We start from the raw sequence: 16,293 nt of genomic DNA, 5'->3' as shown, positions 1-16,293 counted from the left end.
TAGATACTTGGGACTTATGGGAAGGTAAGCCCGCTAATCTTCGAGAGTTCTTCTAAGAAAAACATTCATAGAACTGGGCTTCCCTTATCATGTGTGAAAATACTACTGAAGCATTTTTGTCCACAGAGTATATGTACAAAGATTTTAACAGAATATCGATTTCAACCTATCCACAAATTGACAGACTGTTCATTCTATTAAAGTTGCCTTCCCCTGTGGAAAAGGGCTATAACTAGAGTGTTGCTGTGAAAAATGATTACAGCATTTTTCCTAAACTGCTCTCATAATTGGAAAGGCATTTTAAAGGAAAAGTTCAATATCATCAGGGCTTTTTTTTAAGCTGGAACGTGGTGTAACGGAGTTCCAGCACCACTTGAAAATGGTCACATGGCTGGGGGCCCCGCCCCCTAATCTCCAGACAGAGGGGAGTTTAGATTGCCCTCTGCACCATGCGGCATAGAGGGCTATCTAAACTCCCCTCTGTCTGGAGATCAGGGGGTGGGGCCACCGGCCATGTGACCATTTTCACCGAGGGCAATTTAAACTTTAAAAAGCTCCCCCCTTGTTCCAGCTGACCCAAAGTAATGCCATTGTGTGGTCCTGAGTTCCACCACTGAGTTCTACCACCTCTTTTCCCAGAAAAAAAGCCCTGAATATCCTAATGTTTCATTGTTATGTTTGTAGTTCTCTTTAGTGGTCCCAGAAGACTTCACATTGGAACAAAATTTCTTGTTTCTATTTCTGTATCTGTAATGTTGCCTTTAGATTAATACTGATTAATATAAAAGGTCTGTGTAACTCAGTTTTAAAAACTGATTCTACTTCACAGAACGAGTTCTTCAAGACATCCAAACACTTCTCTCTTTTTCCTGAAGGAACAACCAAGTCTAATTAAAATGGCAGGAAAAAAAGTCAATTAAGTCTCCCTATAGAATATGGTTGAAGGATTGAACAGAGTGTGGTGTGGGCTTTAACTTCCCTTTGAAGTAGTAGCTCTCTCTGGCCTCTGAAAAGTGCTCCCTCCAGTCTGGAAGATGCTACCAAAGAATGCTCCCTGAGGTATAAGGAAAAGCCAACTCGCCTACCCCTTCCCTCCATATGCAACCAGACAAATTCAGGAAGGCTCAGGTTATCAGTTGCTGTTAGCTATGATATCTCTAATTCAAGAGTAGCCTCTTCATAACCATAACTGGGGCAGCCTTTTGCCTTTGAGACCTTCTTATGGTCCTCTAGCATCTGGCCAGCCAATCTTGTTAAAATGGTGCTGGATTAGATAGACCAGTGTTCCCTAACTTTTTTCCATTGAGGAACCCCTACATTAATTTTTCGAATCCTGAGGAACCCCTACATATGAAAACATTTACAGGCCAGAAAAAGTTGATGGCGGGGAGTGCAATTCAGTTATTATTAAATTATTACCATTTGTGTTGCTTTGTTAGCATATGAAATGAACACAGACATAATACAACTAAATCTAACCTTAATGGGGATATTTTGATTTTTATGGTATCTCAGAATTTTGATTTGTTTGTTCTATGATTTCTTGCGGAAACCCGACAATATCTTGCGGAACCCTAAGGTTTCATGGGACCCTGGTTGGGAAACACAGAGATAGAACTTCGGTTTGATTCAGCAGGACTCTTTTGTTCTTGGATTCTTTCTGTTCCCTGAATCCCAACCTATATTCTTTGGCAACCTAATCTCATTTTAAAACATTTTCTGTTTGGCTTTCTGTGATTGCTCTGAAAGCCCCTTCATTTGTCATTTTAGTTAGCTGAAACACAGTAGAAAAATGGATAATGGAATAATCACATTTAGAAACTGTACTATAAAAATAATGATGCATGTGAGATTTTAATTTTTCATGCCTCGAAAATGGTGGGCATTACCTTGCTATCTCTGGGCGGGAGGCACATGTTTTCCCACATTCCTCTTTGTTGTTTGCTGCAGCTGTTTCCAAAAGATCGTTTGCGAATGTGCAAGATCCCTGCATAGGAAGATCAGTGCGGGTCAGGGAACTGGAGCAACAAGGGGATGAAAATGCCCCCCTTCTCTCACTGGACCAGGAAGGAAGAACTATTTTAGATCGTAGATGCAGAGGAGTTAGCCGTGTTAGTCTGTAGTAGCAAAATCAAAAAGAGTCCGGTAGCACCTTTAAGACTAACCAACTTTATTGTAGCATAAGCTTTCGAGAATCACAGGTCTCTTCGTCAGAGAACGAAGAGATCTTCGTTTAGATCGTGCTCCCTTCCAATCTCAGCCTTCCCAGCCAGTGTGACTTTACATTGATATGGGTCCTGCAACTGGGAAAATAATGTTTCTGGAGGGCAGGAAGAGCTTTAGTAATGGAGAGGAAGATGAGAAAGCTCTGCCTTCCGTGCACGTAGCAGTAGGATATTGCACAGCATAAATAAAATGAGTTGAAAACATAAAAGCCAGAATAAAGAAAACACATAGACATCTCATTCCAATCTGCAAAACCATTTTTATGAATAGGTGAGTCTCTATTAAAGCATTTTATGTAGGCAGACAATCACACCCATATGTAGAAATACAGTGTAGAAACCACGTAAATGAGTTGGTTAGCCAGTTAGTGGCTAACTAACTAACAATCTGCAAAACCTGAGAAGAAATCAAACGTGTCAAAATGGCCTTGCATAATATATGCTTTATTGTAGAACTCCCATGGTGTGAACTCACACACAGTCTTTGCCTCTGGTGAAAGAGGTTTTGCAAAACTTCTGTATCAAAACAAACAGTAAGATGAGCAAGCACATGACGTTCACACTTCACATAATCATTCACTCAAGAGTCAAGCAATTATTCAGGTATATTCATAATGTTTTGGGATGAACAAGCAAGATACTCTCTCACCAGATCAACAAGGAACTGCTCTCTTAAAGTGACATGTGCAAACGAACCATCATTACTCAAATCTCAAATATACAACAAATCAGGGCTTTTTTTTCTGGGAAAAGAGGTGGTGGAACTCAGTGGGTTGCCCTCGGAGAAAATGGCCCTCCAGATTGCTCAGCAGCACAGAGAGCAATCTAAACTCCCCTCTGTCTGGAGATCAGGGGGCGGGGCCACCAGCCATGTGACCATTTTCAAGAGGTTCCAGAACTCCGTTCCACTGCGTTCCAGCTGAAAAAAAGCCCTGCAACAAACTATTATTACTAAAGTGCACGTGCTTCAGTCTTCACTAAACATATGACACAGGTTGGACACTTGCCAGCTTCCCTCAAGTTTTGATGGGAAATGTAGGCAGCTTGGCGGAATGTTGGACAAGTGACAGTTGAAAAGTCCATTGGACAGCAGTCAGACAGTCAAGCTGCAAGACCAGGATGCCTACATTTCCCATCAAAACTTGAGGGAAGCTGACTAGTGTCCAACCTGTGTCAGGCGTCACTTGTGGTCCCGCTCATAGTAATCATAAGGCAAGCATAGAATATTGCTTGCAGAGTTCCATGAAAGAGTTCAAAAAGAGTTCATATTACACCACAGTAATAAAGTGCTGAGTTAGTTCCTTATAAGTCCATAAAGCTTGATTTTTAATATCCATGCACACTCAGTCCTTGTGTAATAAATTCATCAATTACTTAATTCATAGGATGTCAGTAGGTCCTTCATGCAGGTATCAGGTGAGCCATGATCAAAACTTGTTCTACGGGTCATCTAGATCCTTTAAATCCCATTTCAACATAAATCTTATATGGAACCTTTAGCACGCGCGTTATGTGCCGTCAAGTCACCTCCAACCTATGGCGACCCTATGAATGAGAGATGTCCTGTCGTTAACAGACTTGTTCAGATCCTGCAAACTGGAGAATGTGGCTTCTTTTTTTATTGTGTCAAGCCATCTCATTTTAGCTATTCCTCTTTTCCTTCTGCCTTCTGCTTTTCCCACCATTATTGACTTTTCCAGAGAATCTTGTCTTCTAGTGATGTGATCAAAGTATGATAGCCTCAGTTTTTCATTTTTGCTTCTGGAGAGAATTCAGGCTTGATTTGATCTAGTACCCACTTACTTGTCTTTTTGGCCATCCATGGTATCCACAAAACTCTCCTCCAGCACCACATTTCAAATGAATCAGTTTTCCTCCTCTCAGCTTCCTTTGCCGTCCAGCTTTCACATCCACACATAGTAATGAGGAATACCACACTTTGCATTATCTTGTTCTTGGTTCCCTGAGAGACATCTTTAAGGATCTTTTCTAGTTCCCTCACAGCTGTTCTTCCAAGTCTAAATCTTCTGATTTCTTCATTGCAGTCTCTCTGTTGGTTGATGATTGAGCCAAGAAATAGAAAACCGTGAACAATTTCAATCTCCTCATTGTCAACTTTAAAATTGTGTAATTCCTCAATAATCTTTACTTTTGTCTTCTTGATGTTCAGATGTAATCCTGCTTTGGCACTTTTTCTTTAACCTTCATCAGAAGTCGTTTCAAGTCTTTATTATTTTCTGCCAGTAACGTGGTGTTATCTGCATATGAGTACATAAAGACATGACGACCAGTGATTGTGTAATGTGTTATTTCATAAAAACGTGTTATTGTAGTGCACACTTAAAAGACAATCTGAAAAGCAGAATACTGATGCTTGGAGTCGTAAGGCTAGTGCAACTGGGTAATTAGTCAGCTCAGGAGGTAAATGTGATTCATTTGTAAGTCAGTTAATGAATTTAGTTCCATTCTCGCTCACATATCCCACATAAGTTCCAAAGACTATGAATTTCTGTGCATTTGTGACCTGCATTCAGCAGATCAGCTAACCAAAGCCAACTTCTGCATAGAAGTGTGTATGTACAAAGTATTCCTTAATAACTGTGTGTTCTTACTGAAACTCACGTGAACTTTGTGAGGTTACCATGTTACTTACAAAACAGTATTATGTAGTGTGATTAAATAAAAGTGGAAGAATCATCCATTCACAGCATACAGGTGATTTCCAAAAACCAATATTGCAACCAAATAATTAATTCTCACCCTTAAATACTTAATTATAAGATAGTGAACACAATGCTTATTGATTAATAGTGCTTGAGAATGGTTGTAATATTCCTCATTCTGAAAAAAACCCACACTTTAAGGCATAGTACCTAACTACAGAACGAACATCTATATAGCTTATTCTGAATCAGACCCTAGAGCAGGGATTAAAAGTATCCATTCACTGGAGCCGGGGGGGCGGGGGGGGGATTTCTGCAAACTTGAAAACTCCCATGTTTGCAGGAAAATATTAAAAGTGAAAAAAAATTAAGGAAATCTCTTTTAAATGCTGAAATCTTCCTCATGAGATCTTTGCAGCCATTTTGGATTGCTTAGGCAACTGTTGTGACCTAGGTAATAAAAAATGGCTGCCACGGCGTCACTTTGAAACTGGAATTGAGGCCATAGAAGGAATGAGCAGGCAGGAAAGACGAGAAGATTAAGGAGAGTGAAGGAGAAGAAGGAGGGTGGAAAGAAAAATGGACCAGAAGTGACAAGCAGTGAGTGTAGGGGAAATGAAGTACCAGACGTAAGATGCAGATGGGATGAATTGAGAAAGGTAAGCAGTAGGGACGGCATTAAGGAAAGGAAAGATGCTATGAAGGTGAGGGAAAGAGGATAACATGGGGAGGACCAGTGGTGGATACGTCCCCCTCTCTGAGTTCTCTCTGGTCCCATGTTTGTTAAATTGTGCTGATTTCAAAGTGGACTAGTCAATATGTTCGTTTTTCTGGGTACCACATATGCCCTGCTGATACAGCAATGGGGCTGTGCACAACTCTGAAGGTGCCATAGGTAATATGTCTGTGTGAAGCAGTGTTGACCTGTATTGTTGGCCCACATGTGCCAACGTTATAGACCGGGAGAGAATGCAAACTTTCCCTTAGCGCTCTCCACGAAAGCTCAGAAAGAGGAGGCCAATTAATGAACTGCGATGGAGGAAGCTTTCCCATTGCTCCTTAAAATCTTACTATATAAATCAAGAAATGTTCACATGCAATAATTTAGTTCGGAAGATGTACAGGTCAGTCTAGGTATGTGTATTTAGAAATAAGCCTGCTGAGTTTGGTGGCGCTTACTCCCAAGTAGGTGTGCATAGTGATACACAAGACTGAGTTGTACATCATGTTTTGGATCCCTGGCTCTGCAGCTATAGATGTGATGAGATTACAAGGCTACCCACAACCAGTGGAGAGAGAAATTACGGACCATGAAAAGAAGAGAGACTTTTTGGTTTGATCTCATTCAAACCATCTGTTTATTTGATAACTTGTTTAATTGCTTGGTGAAAACCGCAGGTTGGATGCCTGCCTCCAGAGACCCTTGTTCCTCGCATCAAAGAGATTTGGCTCAACTATGATAAATGATAGTCTAGGTTTTTATAGCTTTTTTGGTGTTTACAATGCAATTTAATAAATGTACGATTTCCAACCTAAAATACCAAACTTTCACAGAGAAAAGTCTTCTTCCCGCTGTGTAGAACACCATGCCACATTTTCAGGTTAGTCCAGACTCACTTTATTTCGCGGTACAATTAATCTTTCTTTCTTTTGAATGGTGTAACTGTTGACTCCCACCACTGCTTTTGGCAGTCAGTTTTAGCAATGTAATTATTTTGCTCTGATAGTTTCCTGTTGGATTTTTAGACCAAAGAAAGCAGTAAATCATTAGCTCAGTCTTTGTTTCTTCTTGCATGAACTTTCCACTGAACTGTTCCTGTGAGAGAATTTCTGGTATATTTGGAGGGGGGAGGTGGCTGGCTGGTTTAAACTGCTTTCTCTAGGTTGGGGCTCTTAATGATTTTAATAGTTGCACATAGAAGGAATAACTCCAGTAAATTAGACTTCTTCTGTGGCAGTGCTTTAGAGGAAGGCAGAGAGGCACCTGTTGAAATTTTCCTTTTGGTGCAACTGTTGAAACCTTGCTATCAACACAGGGAGTGAGTTTCCACTTTGGTTGCACTTTTTTGGGAGACGTAGCTCTATAATGTTATCCTTTTAGGACGTTCTTACTTGCACACAGGGGTCATTTCATAGAAAAAGAGCTGGAGGAACTTATTAGCATAACTCATTAGCATATGCCACCCCCTTGCCATCATCGGAAGTGTGTCATTAGCATAACTGATTTGCGTATGCCACACCCCCTGACATCACCTGTCCTGGCTGTTTTGGACCCAATCCTGGCTATTCAAGGCCAAAATTGGGCCCAAAATGGCAAAAAGGAGCTGAAAATGGCTGAAAAGGGGCCCAAAATGGTCAGGATCGGGCCGCTGCTGAGTGGGAGAGTGATCCACCACCTGTCAGAGGCTGTTTCGGCTCCAATCCAGGCTGAAACAGACCCCAAATGGCCAAGAGTCAGGTGGCTAGGCCCACCTAATGTGACTTCTTTGGGGAACTGCCAGAACAAAATGAGCCCTGCTTGCACATTATTAAATAATATTCCCAAAGTACAGCCTCTTACCCCTACAGTTTTCATTCTGCAAATAAAAGTGTGCCTGGGGTACAAAAGAACCCCAGAAATCTGATTTGGACCTTTGATTATTTTTTATCCTAGCTCATAACTCTTTTTTAGGGTTTAAAAGATACCATGTGAGCCATTTCCTTAGAAAACAGAGCTACAGGGAAGCTTTTTAAAGCTTCACCTGATAACCTGGAGGACATCTGTCTTACCACAGAGAGAAAAGTTAATGGTGCTAACCCTCCCCCCCAATATAAATAAACTATGCAATGAATGTTATGAATACAGTTATTTTTTGACTCACGCAAAAGTGTGTTTTTAGGCTCTGGGTATTTGGTTACTGTGAAATACGTCTTCTGCCACCGCACAAACTTGCTTTTTTACCCCATGATATATTTGAATTTGAATTGAGTGTGATTATACCCTGGAATACAACGTGAAAGTTTTCTTTTAGTGTATGGTACCAGCGTTAAAAGTACAAGGCTGATGTCCCATATTAAAGGACACTTCTGAAAGTCTCCATCCTTAAGCATGTTTTAATAATAAATTCAGAGCAGAGTCCTTCAGGCTCATTTAGCTTGTGACGCGCCAAGGCAGGAACAGCCCAGCAGTCAGATATGGTGGTCACAGGAGCTAGATCTCATGGTTATCTGGCACTGCTGCAACAGGGACATCCTCAAGCATTATCAGGCACTGTGGCAGGCCACACCACTTGGCTAGTGGGCTGAGTTGGGAATGGCGGGTCACAGATTATGCAGATCTGCAAACAAATATATAAGATGACCAGGGCTTTTTTTTCTGGGAAAAGAGGTGGTGGAACTCAGTGGTGGAACTCAAGACCGCACAATGATGTCACTTTGGGTCAGCTGGAACAAGGGGGGGAGTTTTTTAAAGTTTAAATCGCCCTTGGCAAAAATGGTCACATGGCCAGTGGCCCCGCCCCCTGATCTCCAGACAGTGGGGAGTTTCGGCAGCGCGGAGGGCAATCTAAACTCCCCTCTGTCTGGAGATCAGGGGGCGGGGCCACCAGCCATGTGACCATTTTTAAGAGGTGCCGGAACTCCGTTTCACCGCGTTCCCGCTGAAAAAAAGCCCTGAAGATGACGTACATTAACATAATGAACAAAACAGTGTGTCGTTCCCCAAAAATGAGAGAAGAAAGTGCTTGGAGAAGATAGCAGGGCTTGCAAAATTAAAGAAGTAATGCTCTCCTGAATAAATTTTTGGCTCGTTAACATTTTTGCAGGTTTGTTTTAGACAAATGTGGAATTACCATTAAACCCCTTTGTGGCATGTTAGAAATAATGGGTTGGCCTGGATGTGCCTAAATTAAATGCAGAAATATGCTATCAGCCAGTGAAAAATGAAGGCATTGTGCTTTGGGTGGGGGTTAGGTTAGATAAATTTCTAGGCTAGAAATTTCTAGCCAGCTGGGTGACCTTGGGCTAGTCACAGCTCCCTCAGAGCTCTCTCAGCCCCACCCACCTCACAGGGTGTTTTGTTGTGGGGATAATAATAGCATACTTTGTAAACCGCTCTGAGTGGGCATTAAGTTGTCCTGAAGGGCAGTATATAAATCAAATGTTATTATTATAAATGTTATTATAAGATATACTGGTATCCTACCACTCTGCTGTGTACTGTTCTCAACTCTTTACCATCTCAATTTTTTGGTTTTGGTTCAGCTGCCCTCTCCTCCTCTCTCTCTCTCTCTCTCTCTCTCTCTCTTTCACCTGTTTCAAGCTCAAAGAACAGAACAACAGTGGCATCCAGTGGCCTTCTTCAATAACAGCATGCATGAGGAAAATATAATGGTGATGGCTGAAATCAAGAGAGGCAAATAGACAAGAAGAAGGATTAGGAACTATGGGCCATGGCTCAGTGGTAGAGTGTCTGCTTTGCATACAGAAGATCTCAGGTTCAATCCGTGGTACCATCAGTTCAAAAGATCACGTAGCAAGTGAGACCCTGGGGAGCCACTGCTAGTTAAGAGTAGACAATATGGACCTTGATTGACCAGTGGATCACATCAGTATAAAGCAGCTTCAGGTCTCTTAATGTGTGTAAGAGCCATATAGGCTCTTTGATTTGCCACACTGAAGAGCCCTGTATGTGCAATAGTATCACACACACAGCTTGCATGCAATAGTATCTGTGGGACCGCCTGCCTCTCCCCATATGAACCCCAGAGGACTCTTCATTCTAGTGGTAAACTTCTGCTAAAGGTCCCTGGCCCCAGGGAGGCCAGCCTGGTATTGACCAGGGCCAGGGCCTTCTCGATCCTGGTCCCAGCCTGGTGGAATGCTCTGTCTAATGAGACCAGGGCCCAGCAAGATTTGTTATCCTTCCGCCAGGCCTACAATACAGAGTTGTTCCGCCAGGTGTACGGGCAGTGCTAGGCGGAGCCCTCTGGTTAGTTGATTACAGGATATGCCCTCCCCACTAGCAACATTCCCATTTGGTAAACAGTCCCTGCTACAATGCTGTGGAGATGGGTAAAGGTTAGTCGGTTGGATTTTGTGCTGCTATGTATATGTATATATATGTATTTTAAATTGTGTAAATGTGGATGTTTTTACAATTTTAATTGGTATTCTCTAGCTAATGTATTTTAAACTCTATATGGTTGTAATCTGCCCTGAACCTGCTGGTGTGGGGAGGGCGGAATACAAATCGAATATAAATAAATAAATAAATAATAATTTCACTGAGTACACAGAATGGTCTTTTGGTTTAAAGAAAAGGATGCTTGTGTATGGAGCAAGGCTTCGTGTGAGCGTTTAAGTCCTTCTTCGAAGAAGATACTGGGCGATTATTATGTATGTAGGGATAACAACAAGGAAGAGTTTTGTTGTTGTTTCGGGAGGGGACAGAATTTTTGGGAAAACGAAGTTTCGGTACTTTAAAGTTAAGCATTCCTTGTGTTTACATTCTAAAGTGTTGTTAATTTATCGTCATTGAATTCTTTTATTCACTATGACCTAGTTCCACAATGAAATAAATCTGAACTTGATCTGGTAACTGAGAAAACGGTTTTCAGACTCTCCCAGTATTCAAGAAATAACTCTCTTAACCACTGCATTGTCGTCCATGTTTTTTGTAGCATGAGGTGCTTGCTGTCTGTCAAAATAATATGTGCGTTAAGTTCGATTGTGTGATACTGAACAACAAGAAGGAATCAACCCTCCTCTTTCAGAGCACAAGAGGCTAAAAGCATGATGGGCAATGTATTTGAAAGAAACGTTTGGTTTTTTTTTGCAGAAGTGCAAGGATTTATTGGTTTTGCAGTGAACAATTCTTGTTTCACGTGGAGGAGGCATAATGGAAGTGCGGGCGTAAACGAAACTTACAGAGTGAGTAAGACCTGGGTTACGCAGTGGGCTTGCTATATGTGTAAGAGATTCTTCTTAAAAATGCTGCTAAATAAAAGAGGTCTCCAAAGCCACTTGACTTGAAAGCACAAAGTTTCTTAAACATGGTACAAAGTGGGCCAAGTTAGGAAATTTGCAGTAAATGCAAAGATCTGTGTTTATTTGGTGCATACGAAAGATAGGTATCTACTTTCCGATTAGCCTGGGGTAATTCTCAAGAGACCAGTTCAAGGCAGAACTCCGTATCTAATGCAGATTTTATACTTGGGCCGATTCTGAGAGTGTATTTATACCACGAACCTGTGTAGCTTGTACTGCTTTTACTGTAAGTGTTCCCTCAAAGAATTCTGGAAGTTGTAATTCATTGACGCTGCTAGAAATTCTTTCTTAGTTCTATCTTGTAAAGCTACAGTGCTCAAAATTTTCTGGGGAAAAATTTTTGGTCATAAATTTGTATGATAATACAAAAAAAGTTGAAGATAATTAAACCAGAAGCCTTTTTGTTGGGATTAATGGATAAACAGTTGGAAAATCAACATGTTATTTTATTTCTGTATATGACCATGGGGGCTAGGCTTTTATATGCGCAAAAATGGAAAAGTACAGTATTGCCTTCAATTGAGGACTGGATTATGAAAATGACAGAGTGAGCGGCTAAACTTACAGCTCTGATCAGAGATAAAACATTGTCTGTTTTTATGGTTAACTTGAAACCCCTCATTGACTTTCTGTGTGAGACAAGGAAAAATGAACTGTGGCTTTGATTTTTATGAAGATAAATTTGGGAAAAATAATGAGAAACGGAGGCAGTATTGGAAAAGGTAAATTTTAGAGATATCAAAACTAAAATTATGTTTGTTAAAATATGATAGGTGTGGTAGAGAAAGATGAAACGTATTATTGTTCTTTGATCCTGAGGAGTTAGCCGTGTTAGTCTGTAGTAGCAAAATCAAAAAGAGTCCAGTAGCGTGATCTGGGGGAGCCCAGTGACGCCGAGTGTGGGCTTTCGGGGACCACAGTTCTCTTTGTCAGATGCAACTGGCAGGGAGAGCTGTGGTTACCGAAGGCTTATACTACATAGGAATTGGATACCTTCACTGCTACAAACTGACTGCACACCAAAAGGAAATGTTTACTTTTCCAAGCAAAGGAATGTTTTGATTGCCTCTATGCTAATTGCATTCTGCCTTCTTGTGATTTATGCCCCCTCCCTTTTTTCTCTCTCTTTCCCCCTCCTCTTCTGTATCTGCCCAGTTTTGATCAGGCATCTGATGAAGAGAACTTGATTCTCAAAAGCTTATGCTATAATAAAATTGGTTAGTCTTAAAGGTGCTACTGGACTCTTTTTGATTATTGTTCTTTGTTATTTCTAATCCTTGTCTTTTTTTAAATTCTTTTTTCTTTACTTTTTTCTTTTATTTATTTGCCCTTTTTACTGGTAAAATAAATTTTACTAGTAAAATAAAAAAATTTAAAAGATGTCTAGGGAAAATGAAATAGACTGTTATGTCTATATTGTAGATATATCATGAACTCTTTAAGTACTGAGAGTTGACTTCATTTTTATTTTCCTAACAGCTTACTATGAGGATGCTAGGGATTGAATTTAAGAAAACTGCCAGTGAATTGAAGATTAACCTAACCACTGCGGAGGAGGCTGTAATGATGTGTTTGCCACATCATCCACACACAAACTACAGTATAAAAATAGAAGAGGAATCCAGCAATTTGATTTCAACATTCTCGATACTAAATCCAGTAGTTGGTAGGTTCTCCACTTCTGGAAAGTATTGGCATCAGTGACTAATAATTTAAGTAATTTGACTTGAATATTTCTAGGTCTGGGAATGCAGAATGGTGTACTAGGACTTGTAGCTGATGTGCCAGAAGCTACAGTTTCCTGGCACATCACATGAAACGAGCCTTTTTTCCCCCTTCTGTCACTCACCCCAGCCCCTCTTCCAATCCCAGCCAGTTTGCTAGTGTTTGGATAGGGAGACAGAAACGGAACTGAGGTAAACCCTTTGGCAAACCCAGGCTCAATTTCCTATGATTGCTATGAAGCTGAACATTGCCCTTGAAAGTATGGTCTTTCCCCGCACAATTACTGCCACAATTTATCATATGCAGCCTCTCTGTCTGAGAGCCAAGCTACAAGTGACGCCTGACACGAGTTGGACACTTGTCAGCTTCCCTCAAGTTTTGATGGGAAATGTAGGCGTCCTGTTCTTGCAGCTTGGCTCTCCATTTAATTGAAGTTTACAGAATGGCAGTCTATGGGAGGGAGAACATGCGGTCGGGAGGGGAGTGCTGGCATCAGGCTTTCGCCGGGCGCCCCCCCTTTCCCCTCCACTGGGTGAGGGGGGGGTTTCTGGGTGTGTGGGGGGGTTTCTGTAAAAATGGAGAGCCAAGCTGTAAGACCAGGACACCTACATTTCCCATCAAAACTTGAGGGAAGCTGACAAGTGTCCAACTCGTGTCAGGCATCACTTGTAGCTTGGCTCTGAGAAGGGGGAATTACTCATTTAGAGGGAGCTGCATTTCTTGGTTGCCTGGAACCTTGGAATTGCCAAGATCCTAGGCAATGAGGAAGTATAATCATAGCTCCTTCCTTCTATTGGATGTCATTTCTTGTCTGGGAAGGAGGGAGAAGCTTAGTAGCAGAGTGCATGCTTTGCATTCGTAAGGTCTCCGGTTCAGTCCCCCAAAAGTCAGGAATTAGGGCTGTATTAATAAGGTGTTCTGAGTGAGGAACTGGGGCAGCTGCAGCTCTTCTACACCCTAACATAAGCTTTGGGCCACCTAAAGCAGTCTCCAGACCCTGGAGACTGAGGTGACCCAAAGCATGAATCTGGCACCAAGAGTATCAAAATCGGGTACCCCCAGAAATTGCATTGAACATGTTCAGAATATGGAACTGGGGCAGATGCATCTCTTCTCCACTCCAGAATAAGTGTTGGGCCACCTCAAATCATACAATCCCAGTTTCTGTGCCCTACAAGAGGACCTAGAATGTTCTTTGACCAAAAGTTTGATATTTAACACCAAACTTCAAAGTCAGAAATCCTGTTGGAAATCCCCAGAAATCCTGTTGGATTGATAATATGCCTTGCAAGGGAAGCTGATGCAGCTATATCCTTCTGCCCTTGTTAATCCAGTCCCCAAACCCAATCCAGTCATTATTCTGAAGAACTCTGACTTTGGGCTGTTATAGGACCAAGTATGATGGACAAAAATAGTATTTTGTAAGTAGAAGAGCCCCGTGGCACAGAGTGGAAAGCTGCAGTACTGCAGCCCAAGCTCTGCTCACGACCTGAGTTCGATCCCGGCGGAAGCTGGGTTCAGGTAGCCGGCTCAAGGTTGACTCAGCCTTCCATCCTTCCGAGGTCGGTAAAATGAGTACCCAGTTTCCTGGGGGATAAAGTGTAGATGACTGGGGAAGGCAATGGCAAACCACCCCATAAAAAGTCTGCCAAGAAAACGTCATGGTGCGTCGTCCCCCCCATGAGTCAGTAATGACTCGGTGCTTGCACAGGGGACTACCTTTACCTTTTGTAAGTAGAAGCTGCCAATCCATTTGATTTAAGGAGCTCAGAGATCCCGTGAAGGCCAGTAAGATGATAATTCAGCAATAGGTTTAATGACAGGACAGAGATAGTATGTCTTGGCTGCAAAATTGTTGACATAAGTACAATAAAGTTGAAGAGCATTACCATTGATCCAAATGACATAACGACAAAACCAACACTATTCGATTTATATACTGCCCCAAAGTATGTTATTATTACACACGCTTGCATGTGGTGGTGAAGATGGGATAGAGAAGGGTTTGACTGATGAGAACATGATGAAAAAGGAAGGGAGTTTTCTTGGGAAATGCGTGTCATGTTGATATTCAAAAGAAAATTCCTGGATAATACATTTTGATAATGAAACAAGCAAAAAAAGTTTGACAGTTCTCCTAAAAACAGGATGGGCTGCCTCTGATCAATGAAAAGGTATATAAAGAATGAGAACAAAACACCATTGTCCAGCTTTTCTTAAGCTCAAAACTTTTTTGTCTTCAGCCTAATCTTCCGCTTTCATGCTTTTCTTTGCTGCTTCTTATCTTACCGTATTGCTTTGCCTCTTTCTGATTTCATTATATTTTAATGTATGGCTCTGTCCCCCCCACCCCTATTTTTTGTTGGAAATAGCAATATCTGGTGTATAATAACCAGATATTCCGCATTTTTTGCGCGATCTACCGGGTCATTATGGGCAGAGGTAAGCCGTGTCGAAACTGCTACTGTTTGGGGGTAAAAAAGAATGCGATAGCCCTAGTTCCTTATTTAGCACAAACTGTCAGTTCAGTGGGATTCCTGGGGCTGCCAGACTTAAATGGCATTATTCCCAGAACTAGGTTTTTCTCTGTCTCTCCATGTGGGGAACAGTTCCCACAGTCTGTTAATACGTAATTGAGAGAGGGAGGTGGGGGGGGGTGCAGAAGGGACAATCTGCCCCAGTTTCTGACCACATTCAGTGAGATTTCTGATGCACATACCTTGGATGCTCTTGCCAGTACCAGAACCAGGCTTTGGGCTAGGGAATGGTCTATGTCTCCTTGCAGAGTAAAGTTCCCACAGTCTGGCAGAACATTATACATGGGATAAAAATGTAATAAAATAAATAAAATATGTGGTGGTCTTATTCCATTGCGGGCTGATACGTGAGCAGTGGCAGTGATGCTGTTAAATGTATGTATAAGGCTGATTTTTCTGAATTTGTTCACATTCTAATTGTACAAGTGACTAATAAAGAAGGGCATGAATGTTCTAGTCCCTTTTAACTGTTGTGGCTTTTCGTAAGAATCTCAGGAATTGTACTCTAGGGAAGTGGATGTTTTTTAGAGATCTGTCACTCTTCTCTCATAAAACTGCAATTTCCTGAGTTCACTGTAGAGGAAGAACACTTGTTAAATCATTTTGATGTCTTAAGTATAGATTTACCCTATAAATATTTCCCACGGTAATGATTTTCTAATCAGTATCTAAACATTCACCATGACTGAAAACGATAACACATGACCTTGGGAAAACAGTATTATGGGGGGGTGTAAAAGTTTTTCTCTTACTGAAGCCAAAAACTGCAGCCTCTGGTTATAGAAAATACACAATGTAGGGGTAAGTTTTTCTTGAGTAAAAACTACACCATTAGATTTAACAACACTGAAAGCTTGAAATTCTTCAACAGTGTATTTATGTCATCACGTAAACAAACCTAGCCCCATAATAAAAATTCTGGAAAATATCCATAGTATAAACAGGATTTATTTATGTTATTTATGTTCTTTATAGTCCACTTTTCACTGAGATGCAAGGCGGATTACACAGTAGGAGTCAGTACTAGAGGTGGGCACAAACTAGGAAAAAACCGAACCGTGTGGTTCGTGATTCATCCTGTTTCATGAACCACGGACTTTTATGAACTTGCCCCAG

General features: G+C 41.3%; 1 protein-coding gene across 1 annotated transcript in view; it reads left to right on the top strand.

Annotated features, from left to right (window-relative positions):
* The window catches only part of SUSD1 (sushi domain containing 1), a 74,504-nt gene that overhangs the window by 25,477 nt on the left and 32,734 nt on the right, over positions 1-16,293 (top strand). Inside the window, exons 9-10 of the mRNA XM_054986958.1 lie at positions 10,707-10,798; positions 12,395-12,581. Coding sequence (XP_054842933.1) covers positions 10,707-10,798; positions 12,395-12,581 — 279 coding nt within the window. The remainder of the gene's footprint in view (positions 1-10,706; positions 10,799-12,394; positions 12,582-16,293) is intronic.

The sequence above is a fragment of the Eublepharis macularius genome, chromosome 8, assembly GCF_028583425.1.
Source record: "Eublepharis macularius isolate TG4126 chromosome 8, MPM_Emac_v1.0, whole genome shotgun sequence".
Classification (NCBI taxonomy): domain Eukaryota; kingdom Metazoa; phylum Chordata; class Lepidosauria; order Squamata; family Eublepharidae; genus Eublepharis; species Eublepharis macularius.
This window is presented reverse-complemented; position numbering and strand designations above follow the sequence as displayed.